This window comes from Fragaria vesca, linkage group LG1 (genome assembly GCF_000184155.1).
Source record: "Fragaria vesca subsp. vesca linkage group LG1, FraVesHawaii_1.0, whole genome shotgun sequence".
NCBI classification, from domain to species: domain Eukaryota; kingdom Viridiplantae; phylum Streptophyta; class Magnoliopsida; order Rosales; family Rosaceae; genus Fragaria; species Fragaria vesca.
The window spans coordinates 5,075,466-5,096,339 of record NC_020491.1 but is presented as its reverse complement, the minus strand read 5'-3'; the positions used below and the strand labels follow the sequence as shown (position 1 = coordinate 5,096,339).

At 41.2% G+C, this 20,874-nt stretch overlaps 3 protein-coding genes across 3 annotated transcripts; 1 reads left to right on the top strand and 2 right to left on the bottom strand.

Annotated features, from left to right (window-relative positions):
* Window positions 1-1,380: 1,380 nt before the first annotated feature.
* On the bottom strand, window positions 1,381-5,036 carry LOC101298823 (probable glutamate carboxypeptidase 2-like). The gene is made up of 14 exons (XM_004287435.1): window positions 4,614-5,036; window positions 4,048-4,465; window positions 3,810-3,877; window positions 3,576-3,657; window positions 3,396-3,488; window positions 3,169-3,321; window positions 3,022-3,090; window positions 2,784-2,871; window positions 2,559-2,642; window positions 2,364-2,452; window positions 2,138-2,254; window positions 1,916-2,059; window positions 1,588-1,756; window positions 1,381-1,475 (listed from the first exon to the last, which is right to left on the bottom strand). The coding sequence occupies exons 1-14, from the start codon at window positions 4,649-4,651 to the stop codon at window positions 1,435-1,437; spliced, it is 1,653 nt and encodes a 550-aa protein (XP_004287483.1). The 5' UTR covers window positions 4,652-5,036; the 3' UTR covers window positions 1,381-1,434.
* A 2,511-nt stretch (window positions 5,037-7,547) lies between these two features.
* LOC101298537 (probable pectinesterase 53-like) lies at window positions 7,548-10,287 on the top strand. Its single transcript, XM_004287434.1, has 5 exons — window positions 7,548-8,003; window positions 8,235-8,427; window positions 8,509-8,715; window positions 9,127-9,362; window positions 10,081-10,287. The coding sequence occupies exons 1-5, from the start codon at window positions 7,642-7,644 to the stop codon at window positions 10,226-10,228; spliced, it is 1,146 nt and encodes a 381-aa protein (XP_004287482.1). The 5' UTR covers window positions 7,548-7,641; the 3' UTR covers window positions 10,229-10,287.
* A 9,109-nt stretch (window positions 10,288-19,396) lies between these two features.
* LOC101298247 lies at window positions 19,397-20,632 on the bottom strand. Its single transcript, XM_004287433.1, has 2 exons — window positions 20,454-20,632; window positions 19,397-20,114 (listed from the first exon to the last, which is right to left on the bottom strand). Exons 1-2 carry the CDS (start codon window positions 20,569-20,571, stop codon window positions 19,837-19,839), a joined length of 396 nt encoding a protein of 131 aa, XP_004287481.1. The 5' UTR covers window positions 20,572-20,632; the 3' UTR covers window positions 19,397-19,836.
* Between the last annotated feature and the right edge of the window lie 242 nt (window positions 20,633-20,874).

Here is a 20,874-nt window from a genome sequence, read left to right as displayed (position 1 = left end):
GTTTTGGTACAGATTTCCATTTTTACACCACTTTTCAATTGAATTTCCTCATCTCCACTGTCCAGTATCTAGATAATATTGTGTAGATCATCTTTGCAATAAGGTCCTCAAACTTGAAAAACAAATGGACAGACTGAATTCTGTCCGGTTCATGTTTATACCAGAAAAACACAATTTTGAGGGCCTTAACGATCACCAAATTGGCTGAAATTTTGCAGAGATGATCTACACAATATTATCTAGATACTAGACGGTAGATATGAGGAAATTCATCGAAAAAGTGGTGCAAAAATAGAATTCCGCACCAAAACCATTAGTGCGGACGTCCGTAGCCAAGAAGGGCTATATATATATAAATATATATCTTCCAAAGTGGTGTCCAACTTTGAAATTAAAGTGTGGGTCTTCTTGTTTCGTTCACTTTCAAGTCGCATTTCCACAACTCAACTGTACAATGTCTAAAACACAGTGTGTAAATCATTCCTGCAAAATTTCATCAAATTTGACGATCATTTGGATACCGAATTAGATTAAATAAATCAACAGAACAAAAGTTGTCCAAACAGAACCGTTCGTATAAATCACGATTACGGAAGCTCAAATGACTTTTAAATTTGAGTGGGAGATATCCTACGAGGATTAGGATTAGGATTGGGAACCGTGATTTTGTCTCTTTGATATTTTGTACTTGTATAGGATTTATTGTTCTACTCCGATGATGCTTTGACGACAAACCGGACAGGATTCCGGTAGCCACTTGTCGATGCATATACGGTGATATGCATGCTTACAGTTGCGAAGCATCACGCACTCGTCTTCTTCTTCCTCAAATTTCCCCAGGCATATAGTACATTGATCACCAATACAGCTGCCAGTTCTATTAACAACTTCCGTTCGATCGATAGTCGTATAGCACTGACTCCAGTCCTCCTGTTGCTGCTGTGCTGTTTTTGATGGTGAAGTTACTGATGATGATAGCTGGCCGGATTCGATATCCTCTTCTGTTTCATGAGTGATGTTTTTCAAACACCTACTTACTGAAATATAACAATTGTGAATCATCATGAAGCAAAATACAAACGGGCTGCATATTATGCACAAACATATAAGGATCGGTAAGCATAAGGGAGGAAGACCAGGATCAAGAGCAAACGAAATCGAAAGCCATGTCATTGTTGTTGAGCTACAGGCTAGACTTGCATCCATAGGGCCTATCTATGGCTCAGAACTTATAGTAAGCCTTTAGCGTATGTCCAAATCTTGACGGGAAAAGAAAAGAGGGAAAAAAAAAAAAAAGGAAAGAACTAAAGTTACCTAAATTGAGGAGATCTATTGTAATCGAGGAAAAGATGTCGATGAGATCCATCTATGCCCAGAACCATAAGGGTTAAAGTGGCTGCCTTCATCAAAATGGGCAATACCATTAATATTCCATTATCTGAATTTGGCAAAACAATAATCTGAACAGGGAAAATCTGTGACAGCAACATGGAGATTTCTGATTAAAACGCTATACAAGTTATCAATTGAAATCAATCTGTATGGTATTTCAGTCCAAATGTCTCATAAGCTATCATGATAGATCACCATTGATGACTATTGCTGCATGTCTCACAGCTCTAGCAACTCTCCAAACTTCATGTTGTACAAATTTCCATGACTCTGCTGTGTTCAGTCTCTTTGCCTTTTCAGTGGCCTCATCTACGCCGGGGAATGATTTAGTTCCGTAATCATCATTTCTTGCGGGCCCATAAACCTGCAAAATACATTACACTGATCGGTCCATTTTGTACTAATCACAAATCCAAGATTGGCATTGAGGATTACGTACATCAACTTATTATGAGATACATTGAGGATCAAAATCGAAAGAGAAAAGGAAATAACTTTTGTTGAAACTTAACAAGAAACATACCAAATGCTTATACCATGACCTTCCAAACAGTCCATCTTGATCTGTAAACGCACGCTCTGCCATCATTAGTCTGTCATTCAGCTCTCTCACCTTAAAATGATCTTTCTTCCTTATAGAAGGCCAGCCATTGTTTTGTTTTATTTCCTGTACAGTTACGCTTCCATTTTAGACCATTCGTGAAATTAATTGTCAACTAAGATTTATTAGAGACATGATTAATACCCTTTGCTGGTTGTTGATTAATGTGGCTGCTTTTTTGAGTTCCTCAACAGACTTGAACAGAGGAGTTAGGTTTATGTTCTTGTCTGATATCTCAATTTCCAAATCCTTCATGTATTTCTGTCAATCAAGGATTAAATATCATGGAAGTATATTCAGGTTGACTGAATGTAACTGACACATTTGGTTATTCAGAAGTGCATGCAGTGATTGAAAGACAGAGGCATACCTGCAGCTCCAGTGCATAGGATGTATAATCAAAAGGCAAAAACTCTGCATCTGCTAGCCAAAGAGCTATCAAACCCCATAAACTGGCCACTGTTTTCGATAAAATCACAATCAGTTGGGACATTTGAATTTATATTGTCATTCTAAGAGTGTAAGTCTGTATAATTTCATTGGAGAAAAACAGAAGAAAGCAGACCTGCAACATGCCTATGAAAGAAAGGATCACCAAATTTTTCCATCCATACAAAGTCATCGTACATGGAATGGTATACTGGGTATCCTATAATTCAAAATTGAGTTGTAACTTGTAAGCAACTTAGATCATAATGCTAAGTAGCTAGGTTATATATGTCTTCCTAATATTTCACTGGCAATGATGGTTGAGACTTAAGAGCTTCACCCACATCAAATGGGTCATTACCTCTACCGAAAGCCATGTCAACTGATGGAATTCCAATATATTGAACAAAAGCTGCAAAATCAGATTCTCCACTTCCCAACCTGCCAATCTTTTCAAGAAAAACAACTTCCAACATTTAAAATGTGCTAATAACAAGACTTGCATAGCTAATCAGTTAAACAGAAATGCCATGAATTGCAATCCTAAACAAAGCAATGAAGATTTATTATATGGGGAGTTCAGTGAAGCAATTGCTTACTGTAGGGGAACTGCTGGAACCAACCCATGCTTGGTAGACAGTTTGTGATGAGTTATCAGGATCTTTGACCTTCAAATTTAAATTTCAAATGACTGAGGTGGGGAATAATGTTAGTGTTAAAATATTTAGCTAACTCTTTTGCAATACCTGTTGAGTAGCTTGTTTAAGAAGTTCATCAAGCTGTGGAGTGGCAGAGGCCCAGAATCCTGGCGCATATACTGCACTGTCGACATTCAAGTAAGCAATAGCCCTTGAAGCTAGCATTTCTCTGTTTTCTTCTACCCATTCAGTTGATCCTATCTGCAAACATTATTCAGTTTACAATCTCATAGAAACAAACATGTAGAAATAGTGACAGAGGAAGAGAGGGAGACCAAGCCATATTCTTCAGCATCCCAATTGCACAAGATAATTGTGCGCCGAGGTTTCCATCCTTTTTCCTGCAGCTTCCCCAATCTTTGAGCAATCTGTATCACATATCAAAATGAGTTTTTGCTGAGTTTGAAGTTTGAATTGGAAGTTGATAATTCTACAAATTATAAGTCCAATGTTACATCTAGCAGTGCTGCAGTTCCACTATTTGGGTCAACAGCTCCAAATGTCCACGCATCGCGGTGATTACCTAGAATGACAAATCTGCATATATTCGGAAACTAACAATTAGTTGGTTTCTTTCATTCATCGAAGTACATTCTGATGAGTAGTGACTGTCATTGTGTAGTCTGACATCCTAATAGTAATAGATGCTGCAACTTCTCAAATACTAGAATTTTACTTGCAGAACTTACCTATCAGGTTCTTCTTCACCTTCTATGACACCAATCACATTCTCAATTTTTTCTATAACTTGCTTCCCCTACAACCAACATCAGAATCAGTATAGACTATAGAGACACAAACTTGCTGCATATATATAGAGTTCTACCTTATTGACTTGGATGGTTATGATATCTTCATAAACATACAATGTGCCTAAAAGTACACAGAACACATTGAAACGCTTCACCTGGCATAACTAAGACTTACATTGTAACTAAGATGCACAACCCCAGGACCTGGACCAACCCTATAAGTTGGGGCATCCCCACTCCCCTGCCAATCATCATTCGCCACTTTTCCTCCGATGGCCCTCAAAATAACCTCACCATCAGCACCAGAAATAGGCAGTGAAGGTATCAAAGTCAAGTCCCCACTCTTCTCCACTTCCTCATCAGAAAGCCTCTCACACTCTTCACTACTCGCCCACCCCGGCGTTGTCGGGTCCCCTATCCCGTTATACACCGTCCCCACCTGCACCCCACTCGGCGGCAGCCACTTCTCCTCCGGAAACCACCTCCCTCCGCCTCCTCCGCCGTAGTCCTTCCTATCCGTATACACCAAAGCCCCAATCGCCCCTTGCTCGTATGCAATCTGCACTATACTCCCCCTGAAAATCTCTCCATACCTGCACAATTAGAAAAATGACACATTCCATATTTGATATTTCCCTATATAGCCTCTTATATTTTGCATTATAAACCAAACATAAAAACTTGGGGCAGCCGCAGCCGCAGCGGCCCTACTAGAGAATACAAGTCTCCTAATATACGTACCTAGCAAGCACAATAGTGCCAGAAACGTTGACTCCCATATTCTTAAGAGTCTCATAGTCCTCCAACCTCCCGTAGTTGACGTACACAACTTCACCGGTCACGTCCCCGGACTTGGCAAAGGCGTGGAAAGTGGGGAGGACCTCGGCTGCCACGTCAGCATAAGGGTCGCCGGGGTAGGTTTCTTGTTGGAGGTCAAAGTTGAGGGGAGGTGAAGAAGGTGAAGGGGTTAGTGTTAGGGAGCGGGAGATAGGGTAAGTGAGGGCGACGTGGTAGGGTGTGATGCGGGAGTTGAGATTGGAGGAGGTGAAGATGGAGAGGACGTAGGCGGCGGCGTCGGCGTTGGCGGGGGTTCCGGCGACGTGGGGGCGGCCGGTGAGGGTGTGTAGGTGGCGGGAGATGGAGGCGTTGGAGGAGAGGGAGTCAGAGATGAAGAGGGAGTGGTAGGAGGATTTTGGGGTTGATGGAAAGAAGAGGAGGAAGATGAAGGAGATGAGGAGGGCTAGGAAAGCCGCGGTGACTGGTTTGAGCATTTGGGTCGGATTTGTGGGGAACATCGAAGGTTTTACTGTTTTGGGTGCCGGATTTCCCAATTTGGAAACTGCTTATTGATTTAGCTATGGCTGCTTGTCGGTCTTCAGTTATGTTTTGATCGATTAGCTGCCACGTATTTTCTTATTCCGTCCACTTAATTTCTACTATTTTTTTTTTTTTATGTTTTCTAACGATTCTTTCATACACAGCGGTATTCGATATTTTTTTATGTTCACTAATTATTCTTGCATACGGGTTTGGCTGTTGTACGTATACGTATGCATGGCATACAACTAACAGGGGTGGGTGGGGACTGGGGATGGAGCACGTGCAGCAGGCGTGCTGGGTTTTATCTGTATAGACTGGTTTGTATGCCATACAAATTTGTAGGGTAAAATTTTCCCATTAATACACGACAGTATAAGAATACGACGATGCAATATTAACGTGCCGTTCATAACCCCTCGTCACTGACAGTGGCGGCGGATCTAGGCTCTCGATATGAGGTGGGCTTCAAATTTGGTCGAAGGTAAAAAAAAATTCAGATATAACCATGCAAAATGTAAGAGTTCAACTAGACATTAATAAGTATTCAAAACAAAGTAGGCATCATTGAAAATAGAAAGAAATTCTGAAAATCAGAGACAATGGAAAACCCAACAAAAATTTCCCTAAAAACTTGGATTTTTTTAGATTTAAGGAGGAGAAGACTAAAAAAAATAGAAGGAGGAGCGGAAGATGAACTGAGCAACTAAAGAATAAAGGCATAATCATGTATAAACAAACAGGAGATGCAGAACTGGTCGGAAAGTTGGGCGGGCTTGACTGAATAAAAATGCATATATCAAAAAAGAAAGACATAAAATACCTAGTTTTTTTTTTTAAATTTTTAACTCCAAAAAACTTGGTTGACCCTACCAGTTATTGCTTTGGCTCCGCTGGTAGAAGATGATCATTCGTTAGTGTATTTTGTTTGAGGTTGGGGCCTATATATGGCTCTCAGTCTCTCAATGGATTTGCATTTGCGATGTCTGGTTTGGTTAATACAACGCCTAAAGTCTTAAATTTGAACTTTAATGATAACTTGGCGCAATTTTAAGGACATGAATTTCTTCCTTGTTATCCTCATTTTTTGATCTAGAAAATAACATTATAGATCATACGCGCGCTTTGCGTTTCTTAAGATACATAGGTACAACACAAATCATATTTTTGCTTTCCTTCTCTCGCCCTCTTTTCCTCTTTGTAGGGAGGACAACGAGTATTACTGTTCACATTGTGGTATATATCTTGGCTACTCATTGCCATCCCTAATAAGCCAAGATGCATTTAGATCATTGTCGAGAATTTACTCATACCAAAATCTCTATTAGATTTAGTCGTCGGAGAGTTTTGTGCCATTTTGCTCATACAACTATAGTTAGATATTTGTATCTTCCTCCTACTTGGTGAGCTAGTCACACATTGTGGTAAGAACTCTGTCCTAAGTTCCCTTTCACAACACTAACAAGCCTATGAGTTGACATGCACATGTTTATGTAGCATTATTTTTCAATAAGCAATTATTTCAAACACAATGAAGTTGCAGCTGGTAGTGGAAGTAGTACACAAGTTACACAACACCAGAAACTAGTTGGACGTGGAGATTTGATTGTTCCATGACAGCATACTAGTCATTATATTGGTTTCTTCCACCCCGTGTTCATATCTGGTTCCCACAGTTTTACATCATCACCAAAATTCTCCACAGAACACAAGCCTTTCAACGTGATTAAGTCACTCTGTCTTCTTATGCAAAGTGGACCTAAACCATCCCGTCAGCTACACCGACTACTTCATTTTCATCATCCAGATTAGTACAACCGGAATCACATTCCATTAGTAATCAACCAGAACGTTTTATAGAACCGGCAGTGATTTTCACATCTCTAAACCCTAATCATCTCAGGAGTTTTAATATATACTCTCGAATCATGTAGAACATCTCGTAATCAACCTAATGGTGCTGAATCTGTAACCAATTATTAGAAAGTAGGTTATAAATCAAGGCATTATACTAATGTTTTAGGCAATCACAGGAGCAGCCCCATTATTGACCATCTTCCTGAAAGAATATATTCACAGACAGAAACAGAAAGAGAGACACTTCACGGGCACCACCAAACAAACCCCAACAAAAAAGTGCAAACAACAACAATTTTAACCAAGGACGATTTTAATTATAAGCAACACAAAAGCTCAACCTGTCTCTCCTTGCGGCTGAAATTGTTTGGTTTCTACTCTCACATGTAAACATATAGAAGAAGAAAGCCACCCGTGACTTCTATGATTCTCCATTTCAGCACCATCAGTTCACTTTCCACCTAAACCAAACCCACCAGAAAACTTGTATATAAACCCTAACACAGAGTTAGAGCGAGTCATTTTCTATTATATAGCCTGGAATTCCCAAACTAATAACATACTCTTGTTCTCATTCTCTATTCTCTTTCTTAATATGCCAACATTATTCCAAAGCATTTTCTATGTTTCTCTTCTTCTTGTCCTAAGCTCAACACAGACGTTATGTCACACCAAGGGAATTCGGCCGGGAAACTCCGCCGGAAAAGTACACCTGAGTCAGAACATGACCCGAGTCCAATTCTCGGAGCAACAATTCATGAAGTGGGTTAAGTTTGTGGGGAGCCTCAAACACTCGGTATATAAGAACGCGAAGAACAAGCTCTTCCCTTCTTACACACTCAATGTGGATAAGAATCCTTCCCGGGGAGACTTCACTTCAATTCAGGACGCCATTGATTCTCTTCCGTTCATCAATCTCGTCAGAGTCGTGATCAAGGTCCATGCAGGTGTCTACAAGTGAGTAATGATCTTGTGTCTTCTTCCTTGTGGAGTTGGTGTTGGTCTCTGTCGACTGTTTGAAATATGTTAAACAGCGACAAACGTGGCATATTGATCATCCGTTTAACAAAATGCTCTGTCTTTTTACCTCTTTCATCATCTGCTGCTTGACACAATTGTATGATCTTTCAATTCTTTTGTCTAACTATGCAGTAACTGATCAAGTTGTGAAATGGTAAATATTTGCAGGGAAAAGGTAAATATACCGCCATTGAAATCGTTTATAACCATAGAAGGAGCTGGGGCGGAGAAGACAATAGTTCAATGGGGAGACACAGCTCAAACACCTTCAGGTCCGAAAAAACAACCGATGGGGACGTTTAATTCTGCAACTTTTGCTGTGAATTCACCTTATTTCATTGCAAGAAACATTACTTTCAAGGTACGTAATTATGTCCATTATGAACTCACTATGCATCGATTAGTATCCGATCGCCGGTGTAACTGTGCGACTGATGTGCAGAACACTACACCGGTGCCGGCTCCGGGAGCAATAGGAAAGCAAGCGGTGGCGTTTCGGATATCAGCAGATACAGCAGCCTTCTTAGGGTGTAGGTTTTTGGGAGCACAGGACACATTGTATGACCATGTGGGAAGGCATTATTACAAAGACTGTTACATTGAAGGTTCTGTGGATTTCATCTTCGGAAATGGTCTCTCCCTCTTTGAGGTAATTTTAATTACTATTCACCTCCTAATCAATTACTGTTTCAATAGAATTTCAATTGTATAGTGATCATCGATTCTCTATATGTATATGTCACGCGATTAATTTTAACAAATTGTTGCTTGACATGTTAGTCGATGTTAAGATAATAGTGTACTTCTCGTGTTTTGGATGTTAAAACTAAAATCGAGCACCAATTCATCGAATACACTACTAAACATGATCGGTTCGTGCAAGCCATTGGGAATAATTACTTTTGTTCTTTGACAATGAAGTGAAGTTAAGGCCATGCATATGCAAATGCATGTTCTTGATGGATTGGTGTCTTGTGTGGTGTCGTATTAATCCTGGAGTTCCAGTCTCGATCAGAAGCTCAATCTCTCACTCACATGAAAGTGTGCGATTGTGGTGCAGGGATGTCACGTGCATGCAATAGCAACAAACACAGGGGCATTAACGGCTCAAGGGAGGAGCAGCTTGCTGGAGGAGACGGGCTTCTCCTTCGTCAACTGTAAGGTCACGGGTTCAGGAGCTCTCTATCTTGGAAGGGCTTGGGGACCCTTCTCTAGGGTTGTCTTTGCCTACACTTATATGGACAACATTATCATGCCCAAAGGCTGGTACAACTGGGGTGACCCTAATCGTGAAATGTAGGCAACTCGATCTCGATCTACTAATATACATTGCATATCTTTTTATGCTCATACCGACATAACTTAGAGACATTTCATTGAGCATTTTATCTCTCTCATGTAATCAAATATAGAGTATCCAAACCATCTAGTTTTGAACATAAGCACAATGTCGACACATGATTTTGAGACTTATTTCCGAAAAGTTTTCTTTTTCTAGATGATATTTTCACTACATCTTAAAAGTGAAAATATTGTACCCACATATATCACCTATAGGGTCTCTATCCTTCCAATACAAGCATGCTTAGAGCACTTTCGGCCATTGGAAGACAAAATGGGCGGTTCACAAAAACGACCTGAAACCATGTCTATATGTCATCTAGAACTTTCTCCTCTGCAATACCTACGTGTAGTGCACCACATACCAGAAGTGCATAGATATAAAAACCCACATCTTCCCTCATACATTACCTCATTCCTGTTGGCATATAATAAGAATAGCCACGCCAGCATCTACATATAAGTATATAACCCTGGTGGCTGGTGCTGCATAAATCTGCATATATAAGCCACCTTACCTTTTTTTTTTTTTTTTTTTTTACTAACCTCACCCAGTTCTGGTTATGCTAGCTTTGGCAGTTTCACTTTGGCCTTAGTGACCATGCGCATGAAGCATTTGCAATGATGATATTCAGATATTGCTTGTTAATTTAGGTATGTGTGTGTTGTGCAGGACTGTGTTTTATGGGCAATACAAGTGCACTGGACCTGGTGCTCAGTATGCAGGGAGGGTATCGTGGTCTAGGGAACTCACTGATGAGGAAGCAAAGCCTTTTATCTCCCTTACCTTCATAGATGGGTCTGAGTGGCTCAAATTCTGATTTTCATCGATCTACTAATATATACATGATTGTTATCTTTGTGAAAGGCCGTTTTTACTAATATATGATTGTGATATGTCATATCAAGCACTTCTTTACCTTCCCTCTCAACCCAACTAAAAGAAAAGCATATATTTTCAAGAACAAATCATAATAATTACAATTATTTAGAAAAATTGAATGTGAGCTAAAATTTTTTTTGGTCGTGAAACATAATTATAAATGCCCAAAGACAAATAGAGGCCCAAACAAAGTCATGGGTAGGTCTATAAACAAGTCACTCAGACAAGAGAAAAACATTAAACTACACAAAATAAAACCTACAACATAAAAAGCTAATTAGAATTATTTAGAAAAATTGAATGTGAGCTGAAACTTTTTTTGGTCGTAAAACATAATTATAAATACCCAAAGACAAATGGAGGCCCAAACAAAGTCATGGGTAGGTCCATAAACAAGTCACTCAGACAAGAGAAAGACATTAAACTACACAAAATAAAGCCTACAACATAAAAAGCTCAAGTAGCCCAATACATTCAAACCCTAAAAAAACTTTTTCTTCAACTCCCGCCGCCTTGGACGATACACCACCCCAAGTCTGCGACCCTATTTCACAAGTTGACGTAGAGACTGCAGAAAAACCCTTACTTCTTTCCATTAGTGCTAAGCTGGCGGAGAACAAAAATGATGACCTTCTTGCCCTATTACGCGAGTACAGGGATTGCTTCGCCAAAAAATACGAGGATATGCCCAGTTTGTCACCGGATTTGGTCTGCCACCGGTTGCCAACTTATCCAGACCGACGTCTAATACGGCAGGACGGTCACTTCATGCGGACTGAGACCCAGATCATAGTCGAGGAAGAGATTGAAAACATGCACCGATCGGGTATCATTCGTGTGGCAAAGTATAATAAGTGGCTGTCTAATGTTGTCCCCGTTCGCAAGAAAAATGGCAAGATGCGCGTATGTGTTAATTACCGTGACCTCAACAATGCAACGCCTAAGGATATCTATCCCATGCCTGTGGCTGATCTCCTCATTGACGCAGCCGTGGGGCATGAGGTGCTGTCCTTTATGGACGGGACAGCCGAATACCACCAAATTCCCGTCGTTGAAGATGATCGACATAAGACGGCCTTCCGCTGCCCCGGATTTGCTGGCGTGTTCTAGTATGTTGTCATGCCTTTCGGACTTAAAAACGCGGGGGCAACATACCAACGCGCCATGAACCTCATTTTGCATGACATCTTGGGAAAGCTGATCGAAGTCTACATCGACAATGTGGTAGTCAAAACCAAGACACCGGCAACCCACGTTGCAGACCTGCGACATGTCTTTACACGGATGCGCTTACACAACCTGAAGATGAACCCCGCCAAGTGTGTGTTCTTCGCAGAAGCCGACGACTTCTTTGGTTTTCTAGTACATCAACGGGGCATCGAAATCCCCAAAGACAAGGCGCAGGCGGTGATAAACGCCTCGCCCCCCACGACCAAAAATGAGCTTCAACAGTTGCTCGGGCGGATCAACTTTCTCCGTCGCTTCATATCCAATGCGGCGGGGAAGGTCCAACCTTTTTCGCCCTTACTCAGGCTCCATGGGGCAACCGAGTTCGTATGGGAACCACAACATCAACAGGCCTTCGATCGCATCAAGGACTACCTGGCGACCCCGCCTGTCTTGATTCCACCTCATGAAGGAATTCCGCTTAAACTCTACATCGCCGCTGCCGACTTGTCCATCGGCGGGCTCTTGGCACAAGATGATGAAAACGGGGTGGAACACGCTGTTTATTACCTTAGCAGAGTTTTAACTTACTACAAGACGCGATATTCCCCTATGGAAAAGTTGTGTCTCGTTTTGTTTTTTGCAGATTGTAAGCTGCGCCACTACATGCTCGCCTTTACTACTGTGGTGATCGCTCAGTGCGACTTGGTCAAGTACATGCTCTATCGCCCTATCTTGAGGGGACGCATCGGCAAGTGGATTCTAGCCTTGTCCGAATTCTCGTTGCAATATGTTCCGCAAAAGGCAGTAAAATGACAAGCTATAGCTGATTTCCTCACTCACCACCCATCTTCCGAGCTAACAACGTTTCTCGAGTTGGAGTTCGCCGTTGTGGCACTCACTCCGTGGACCTTATACTTTGATGGCTCACGGACTGATACCGCAGCCGGCGCCGGCATAGCCATAGAAAACCGCCCGGAGACCGTTTCTCCTACTCGTTCCAGCTCGATTTTAAATGCACAAACAACCAAGCCGAGTACGAGGCGCTCATCATAGGACTAGAAATTTTGTTGGACTTAGGAGTCCGCGAAGTTCAGGTCTTTGGCGATTCCCTATTGGTCGTCAACCAGCTGGTGGAGAAATTCAAGTGTTTAAGCTCGTCCATTGAACCATACTTGCGCAAGGCATTCGAGGTATTGGATCATTTCGATGACGTCTACATCGAACACACCACGCGAGTTCAGCTTCGCCGCCAACGAGCTCTCCCAGGTAGCGTCTGGCCTCAGCCTGCGCGATGGAGTGCGCGAACGTTTGCTCAAAGTCGAGCGACGTACCCTTCCCTCTTTCATCGCTAGGGGCAATATCAGGCCGACACCTCATGGGTACTACTGGCCCACCATTTTAAAGGATTACATTGCCTTTGCCAAAGGTTGCCAAGACTGCCAGGCTCACGGACCAGTGCAACACATCCCCAACATTCCGTTGCAACCTATCATTAAACCATGGCCAGGACGTGGATGGGTCATCGATTTTGTCGGCATCATCCACCCGCATTCCTCTGAGCAGCATAAGTTCATTATAATGGCTACCGATTTCTTTACCAAATGGGTCGAGGTGGAACCGCTCATGGTTGCTTCTGCCAACTCGGTTCGCAACTTTATTTTTCGGAACATCATTTCCCGCTTTGGTATTCCATAGTGCATTATTACGGACCGGGGGGCAGCTTTCATGGCGGATTTTATGGTCAAATTCCACAACGACTACGGCGTCAAGCTCCTCCACTCTACGCCATATTATACGCAGTCCAACGGCCAAGCCGAGGCCAATAATAAGGTTATCCTTGGCATCTTGCCCAAGATGTTAGAGTTAAACCTGCGGGTTTGGCATGAAGAACTTTTCCACACATTGTGGGCTTACCGCACTTCAAAGCGCGGTCCGCACCCCATATGCACTTATGTATGGTCACGACGCCGTCCTTCCCCTCGAGATTAATATCGCGTCACTCCGTGTGCAAGAGCAACACCAACTTCTTGGCGAAGACTACGTTCAGGCCATGTGGCAAGAACTTGAAGATCTTGATGAACACTGGGTCACTGCTTACAACAATCTCGTCCTCGAAAAGTAGCGCATCGCGCGGTCCTATGACAAGGTTACCAGAGGCCAAAGTTTTGCCGAAGGCCAGAAAGTGTGGCGCGTTGTGTTACCGTTTGGCGACAAAACCGAAGGCAGGGGCAAGTGGTCAGCCCGTTGGGAAGGACCTTTTATCATTCATCGCATACTACCTAGGGGGCATATCACATGTGCGACCTAGACTGCGCCATTCATCGCAATCCTATCAATGGTCGTTTCCTCAAGCGCCATATTGCTGGGGTTTGGGAGTGGGAGGATCCTCCACCTCCTCCAGAGCCCGTGACCACTATTAATAGTGCTACGAGTCATCGCGTCAGCGCTCCGCCTCCTAGCACTAGGGGCAACTTGAGATAGAAGAATGAGGATTAATTCAAGACTAGTGTAACGTATCAGCCAGGGAAGGCCAGTGCTAGATTAGGGCCTATTCCAGAGGCCCTAATTATTCACATCTTTTTATTAGTTTCTTTTTCCTTCATTCTTAGTAAACGTGCAAAGTCTAACCAAAGACAAGTACAAGATCGGGGCCTATTCCAGAGGTCCTAAAAAATAAGTAAAGTTATTTCCCTTTCTGGTTTTTCATATACAGGTTTCATAAGCGGCTTTGCGGCCGAAGCAAATACATTAGCAAAACAACACTTTAAATGAAATTTGATTGCACCTACGCTCAAAAGCATAGATCTGGAAATATTAGAAATCTCAAACCCGCACAGCTTGCAGGTTCGAAGAAGAGACCTCCGCCGCACGCCATGGTTGATACTAGCAAGCGTCCCGCTTCCTCAGATCGGCACAGGCCTAGACACCGGCCTGGACCTAAGACAAAGTGTTGAGAAGCTAGAGGTCCACTGGACTAGGGTCCCTCATGCTACCAGTTAGGCCTCGAATGTGCTTTAAGGACACTGGCCAGGGCCTGAGGCACGAGTGGGCGCGGGGCTTTGAAGACCTTACGTTTGGACAGAACAGCTAGTGTAAGGCAGAAGGTACCCAGAACATTTGTCCACCCAAACGAAGGTTTGGCCTAAGAGTAGATTTTCAGACTTACTCCCGGCCTGAGAGTAGATTTTCAGACTCAAAAGGATTGAAGGGTGAAGTTCAGATATGGGGGCTTTTGCTTTAAGCAGGGACAAGAGGATAAACAGAAAGGTAGAAGAAGCCATGGCAAGGGGCAAAGACTTAATTGACACTTCGGCCCGGCCAAGAGTTTCCTCTTATAGACAAGGGGAGTAGGTTTTCCCTTGACAAATGTCTTGCATGCACTAATTTACTCCGAGATATGAGCCTTAGAAATAAAGCCGGACACGTTGTTCCATGATGACTGCCCGCATTCCAAGCGAGCAGTTACATAAAGACCTCCACCAGACCTTGAAAAAAGATATTTTCCTGAAAAAGCAGTTTGGAATGGAAAAGACTTGACGAGAGCGGGAAAAGAATTGATTACAATAAATAGTATAATATTATTATTAATTGTGAAGGTTCATAAAAAACAATCTTCAGTGAACTGTCAAAGCTGTTAACATAATTAGAACAGAGAATTCATTATTTAAAAGAAAATTAAAAAACAAACAACACCCGTCTAATGTTATATGAAATAGTGATGTAGTCCTTTTTTTTTTTTTTTTATTAAATGGGAAAAGTACATGATTTGATGATTATGAATCTGTAAGAAAAAACGTAAGAAGTTGATAAGAAAAATATCGGCAGAAAAATGTCAGCTTAATAAGAGAGAGCAGAGACCGATATCTCCAGCTAACTCCGCGTATCGGTCCTCTTCTTCTTCTTCTGCCCAAATTCCAAACCTCCCAAGAACAGACCGGGAGTCCCAATTTCCAAATCAAACCCTCTCTCTCCTCTCCACCCAAATCAAACCCTCTATCTCCTCTCCACCCAAACCAACCCAACCCATCCCAACCATTTACCTCCCTATATAAACTATTCCCAGTCCACCAATCACACTCCGACACCTGACCCCCTCCCTCCGACGCTAAAATCCGCCGGGCCGCCCTCGTTGCGCCGTCGTTGCAACTTGCAAGGCAACTCGAAAAGGACTGAAATCTTTGTTGAAGAAAACGAAATGGCAATCTTTGTAAATAGACCGAATGGCATGAACGTAAATAAACCTGAGTTGGGGACAACATCGTCATTTAGCCAAGCGAATGAACAGTGAAATGTCCTTAACGCTACTATATATATATATTTTTATTTATATATATATAATAAATAATATTTTGTTTAGACGTTTCTGTCACGTTTCCTATTGGACTATATTTTGATTTTGACGTTTCTACGTTTCTGAAACGCCCCGTTTTCAAAACTCGTTCCCGTTTCCGTGCAACCTAGGTAATATGCCGTCAAATTGTTTTGGGGGCCTGAATGCTTTAAGGGTCTTTGATCTTAGCTTCACTAATATTTCGTTGGTACTCGTATCATCCAGTCTCATGAACAACCTCGAAACTTCGAATTTAAATTACCGCAATCAGTTAACTGGCATATATGTACTCGGAAATCTGAAGAAACTACAGATTCTTAGCATGACTCTTGACACAACAATCAATAGCTTACCGGATTGGTTTATCAATGTAGTGGTGCTAGATACACATAAACTAGATCGAGTATACTAAATGCAAGGGCCTGAATAACGTCATTATTGTGGAATATGACCATGGGAGATTTGTTGAACTGATGTATCTTTCTGTAACCGGGCGCCATGAAAATTCAGAAGCATTGGTGAACACAATAACATGGGTTCCAAAACAACATGTGTTTGAGAGTTTAGAAGAGTTGAATCTCTACGAAGTGGATTTCCTAAAGGTCATATGGGTCGGTAAATTACCATCGGGGTCTCTAGGCAATCTTAAAGTTTTGGTAATTACAAGCTGTATGAAACTGAAAAGTCTCTTGATCTGGGATGTAGCTCAGTGCCTTTCACAATTGGAGGACTTTCCAATAATTCAATGCCCTAGCTTGGAGAGAGTAATTGAAGCAAGTGAGGAAACTTAAAATAAGAAGACGATTGCTTTTCCATAATTATAGACGAAAATTTTGCTATACACCATGGTGCAAGTGCACCAATAAAACAATTTAATCTACAGCCGTTCATTTGATTTGGTTTCTTAAACACACTGACACCGATAATAACACCATCAAAGACACAAACATCAATACTAACAACTTTAAAGAAAATTATAAACCCAAAAAGTCGAGTGATCTCGATTTCCTCAAACTCATCTCTGATCTTCTCCTTCTCCATCTTCCTAAATGCACCCACCTTTAAATCCATCACATATACTTCGTTTCTCAGAAGGCTGAAGCCGTTGTACGTCCGGCCGTGGAGCTTCTCATAAGCTCTGGCGATTCGCTCCTCTGTTTCCGACGGATCATTGCCGAACACGACGTGGTGGTCTAATGTGTTGGAGGAGGAGAAGCACGTGGTTTCGATGTGGGCTATGAGGATCAGGATGGTGGGTCGTGGAGATGAGAGGAAAAGGGGAGATGCCTCATGTTCTAGGGGTTTAGGGGAAGAGGTGGTGAAAAGAGGAGGGAGTGGGGGCGGGGGAGAAGGAGAGGGAAGATAGAGATGATGTGTATTGATGGCACTCATGGCAAGTGAAGTTTTTTTGGGGTTCTTTTTCTATTTTGTAGATCATTTGTTTCTGTAATTTTTTTTTTTTTTTTTTTTCTTTTGAGATCATTGTTATGGGTTTTGGATTATAGAGAGGGGAGAGGGTTTTGGAGGGTTGAATCGGAGTGGGGATTTTGGAGGGTTGAATCGGAGCTGGGCGCCGTCGTGAGATTAGGGGAGAGAGCAATTTTTTCATTATATGTGGGCTGTAGAGATGTGGCTTTTAAGCCATAGCCACACATGTCATACATGAATGTGGTTTTTCCCTCTCAAACCCCACCAAAAACCACATTTATGAAAGTCATTTGTGGTTAAACCCTTAAAACCACATCTCTATTGCCCACAGATGATTATTATAATATGTGGTCATTGCCTACTACTGTGGTAGTGCTTCCACAGTTGGAACCAAGTCCGAGTTAATGATCTACGACAATTGAGGTATAATGCTTCATTTATTATTTTTGATCTGCCTAATTGCAAACCTTATTTTTTAGTTAAAAGCTTGAAGAAAGTTTTGGTCATTTACCCATGGATATGATAAGTTCCAACAAACCTCTACAATTTGTTTAGCGTTCTATTGATTTGGTTAGTGATGTCTGCCCTCCAGGGTTACTATAATGTTTAATTAACAATTTGTATAGATATGCAAATTCGTAAATAGGTGTATATACTATAAAATTCCGAGTTGTCACACTCCACCCTTCTAAAAAAAAATTTCGTCCCCGAAATTTACAATACCTTAAATCTAATAATTATGACTTGTAACCAAATCTTTCGAGTAGCAAAGATAAATCAGGCAGCAAGGTCTCATTTGAAATACTGAAGGAAAACAACACTAAGAAATAAAGTTATCTACTGACTAGAGGATCGCATACTAATACCCAAAAAAAAAAAAAAAAAATACTCAAAATTAGGGTGGTGACAGGAAAGCAGTACAGAGAAATGTCAATAAATACATAATGAGAGACACAAATGTGAAATGTCATTGAAAGAGAAACCTCAGATCAAGAGGATCCGGACCACAGGGGGTACAAACAAAGTTAGGCCTGTCTGTACTAAGTTGGGCTAGTTTTGGCCTTCTTTAATGAAGTTCTTGTTGTATCTTTTTTTTTTAAAAAGAAAAAGAAAAAAAGAGGATCCGGACCACGGTGTACGGGCTTTGTTGGGATTGAGTTATAATGACTTACCATCTCACTTAAAACTCTGTTTTCTGTACTTGGCCCAATTTGAAGAGGATCTTGAGATACCAGTGAAAAGATTGACTCAGTTATAGATTGCGGAAGGGTTTATACCTAATACTTTATATTTTCAAAATCAAAGATACAAGGTTCATCGCAGCATAAGGTTGCCTAATTAAACTGGTGGAAAGATCTATGGTTGGAAAGATCTATGGTTCAAGTTACAGAACATGGTTTGACTGGGTGGTTGAAAACCTGTCGTCTCCATGATCTTATGCGCGACTTATTCTTGCAAAAGGCAAAAGAGGAGAGCTTTCTTACAGATGCAAGCTCAGAAAGCAAACCACCGGAATGGTCTTCACGACACTTTCCAAATTGACCATGTACATGAACAATCAAGCATAAACATTCAAGCTTCCTTTTCGAGTAATGATTTTATCAAGCAATTCATAACACAATAAGAACTGGATTCATGGGAAGGTCTATATTACAATGTCGGAATTTATACAAGCACCATTGACATAACATTACAGATCTAGTACTGCAGTGACGGCAGATTTAACAAAGTTCACATATATAATATGTTGGTATATGTTTTAGTTGGCATTCCTATATCAAAACAAATTGGACTTTATTGTTAGATATTATAATTGGAATGAGTTATTTGCAGGTGCTATTTCCGTGGGAGTAATTGAGTCCTAACTTGGTTAGGATCTCAATATATATGTGATATGATTGTGGAATCAAATAAAGGAAAGAAGATCTATTTTGAATAGGTCTCCTTTGCTAACTGTGTGAAGGAAAGAAAGAAATTCTATTTCATATAGGATATTCTTTTATGGTTTAAATAGCTAAATATCTTGTTATTATTACAAGATCTTTAACTCTGATGTAAATTCCTCTTTGAGACAGGGATTAGGGTTGCTGGCGCTAGGTCTTTGCTGTTGTATAAAAGAGGCGTATGACAAATGAAAGATGTAGCTCTGCACGTTTGACGTTTGAGAGAAAATTGTGTTTATTCCGCTGCTCATCTAAATATACAAGTTCAACTGTTCCTTGTTGAGTTTGACTTGTTTATATGTGACTGTGATTCTCTTGTGTGTTGAGAGAATATCATTGAAGAAAGAAGAAGAAGACGTTCTGCCTAAAGATAGGGATTTGTAACAGTATAGGGTTTACAAAGAGGTTGTAAGACTCTACACAAATTCATCTAGTTGAGTTCGTTTTCTGAGCTTGTGCTCCGCTGTGATTTTTCCTCTATTTTGAGGTTTTTACACAGAGTCAAAAATCTGGTGTTCTGTGTTAATTTTTTGTCAAGTTCGTCGAGGATTGACACGACCTGCTTCACGTTCCAGTACCTTTATAATATATAGCATTTAGACAAAGTCCGCACGCATAAAAGATATAAAACATTCCATTAACCCTTCCACATGAACTGTTGCCGATGCTGCATCATTATTTTGGTGCTGTCTCTGGAGCACCCGGATCACACTCAAGGGGACAATGTCGACGCCAGTGGGTGATACCACAAGTGCTGCAAGACCTAACGGCATAATGAGAAGAAGGCTGTGCCTGAGAGTAACTAGTATCAACACCCATTGTGCGAGAAGGATTTGCTTTTCCCTTGAAAGGAAGAACAGGCCGGTACCAGCTACTTTGTTTTGGTTCCACCTCCGAAGTCACTTCTCGTAACATTTTTTCTTTTTTCTCTAAGGCCGCAACAAATTCAACAGCTGTCGAGAAGAAAACCAAAAACACAGCTATGATCCCATAAAAATACAGATACACTGGCACAACTCTAGCATAAATAAAAGCAATTACACAAGACCTCTCAAATCAAAATGAAAAAAATAATAATAATAAAAATAAATCATAAAATTCAGGTACAGATTGGGAACAATGGCTCGTGATAGGATTATCAAACAGCAGTGCTCCTCTCCGAAAAACCAAAAACTTATCATCCGAAAACCGAAACAATCAACATAAAAAGAAAACAAAAATATCTTTTAAAGAATATGATATATGAACAAAAATCACATAAACTGAAGTTAAACCAAAAGAAAACAACATACATGTAACCGGGACAAGACCGCGTTCCCAGTCAATTCGTATCTTGGTGTCTGACGGCCTCCTCGTCCGTCGGGGATCGTCCAGATCCAAATCCGATAAGAGTCTGAAGAACATAGTCATGGTTGAAACTGGGGGTTTCTAGATTAGATCTATATCTGGCCTCTCTGTTTTGTTCCCCTCTGTGTGAAAAAATCCTACCGATGGCTTTTATAGACGGAGGGAGAACCGACATCCTCCACATGTTGCCTAACATGCCTGGTTTCTGTTCAAGGCCTGGGCCTTTTAATTTCCATACTGGGGTTAAATTGGATGGAGAGGCCCAACACTTTTTTCTTTTTTTTCTTTTTCTGTTTTTCTTTATATAAAAATTGAAGAAATTGATAGTGAAGAAAAACTTTGTTCTTGCATTATACACAACTAGCC

Excerpts from the sequence above, each read along its gene's own strand:
- LOC101298823 (XM_004287435.1), bottom strand. The coding sequence starts at position 4,651 with ATGGGAGTCAACGTTTCTGGCACTATTGTGCTTGCTAG. Across the intron at positions 3,658-3,809 it reads GGTGAAGAAGAACCTGATAG|ATTTGTCATTCTAGGTAATC; the intron begins GTAAGTTCTGCA and ends GAATATATGCAG. Across the intron at positions 2,255-2,363 it reads CCTATGCACTGGAGCTGCAG|AAATACATGAAGGATTTGGA; the intron begins GTATGCCTCTGT and ends CTTGATTGACAG.
- LOC101298537 (XM_004287434.1), top strand. The coding sequence starts at position 7,642 with ATGCCAACATTATTCCAAAGCATTTTCTATGTTTCTCTTCTTCTTGTC. Across the intron at positions 8,004-8,234 it reads GTCCATGCAGGTGTCTACAA|GGAAAAGGTAAATATACCGC; the intron begins GTGAGTAATGAT and ends AAATATTTGCAG. Across the intron at positions 8,428-8,508 it reads CAAGAAACATTACTTTCAAG|AACACTACACCGGTGCCGGC; the intron begins GTACGTAATTAT and ends ACTGATGTGCAG.
- LOC101298247 (XM_004287433.1), bottom strand. The coding sequence starts at position 20,571 with ATGACTATGTTCTTCAGACTCTTATCGGATTTGGATCTGGACGATCCC. Across the intron at positions 20,115-20,453 it reads CGGTCTTGTCCCGGTTACAT|CTGTTGAATTTGTTGCGGCC; the intron begins GTATGTTGTTTT and ends TCTTCTCGACAG.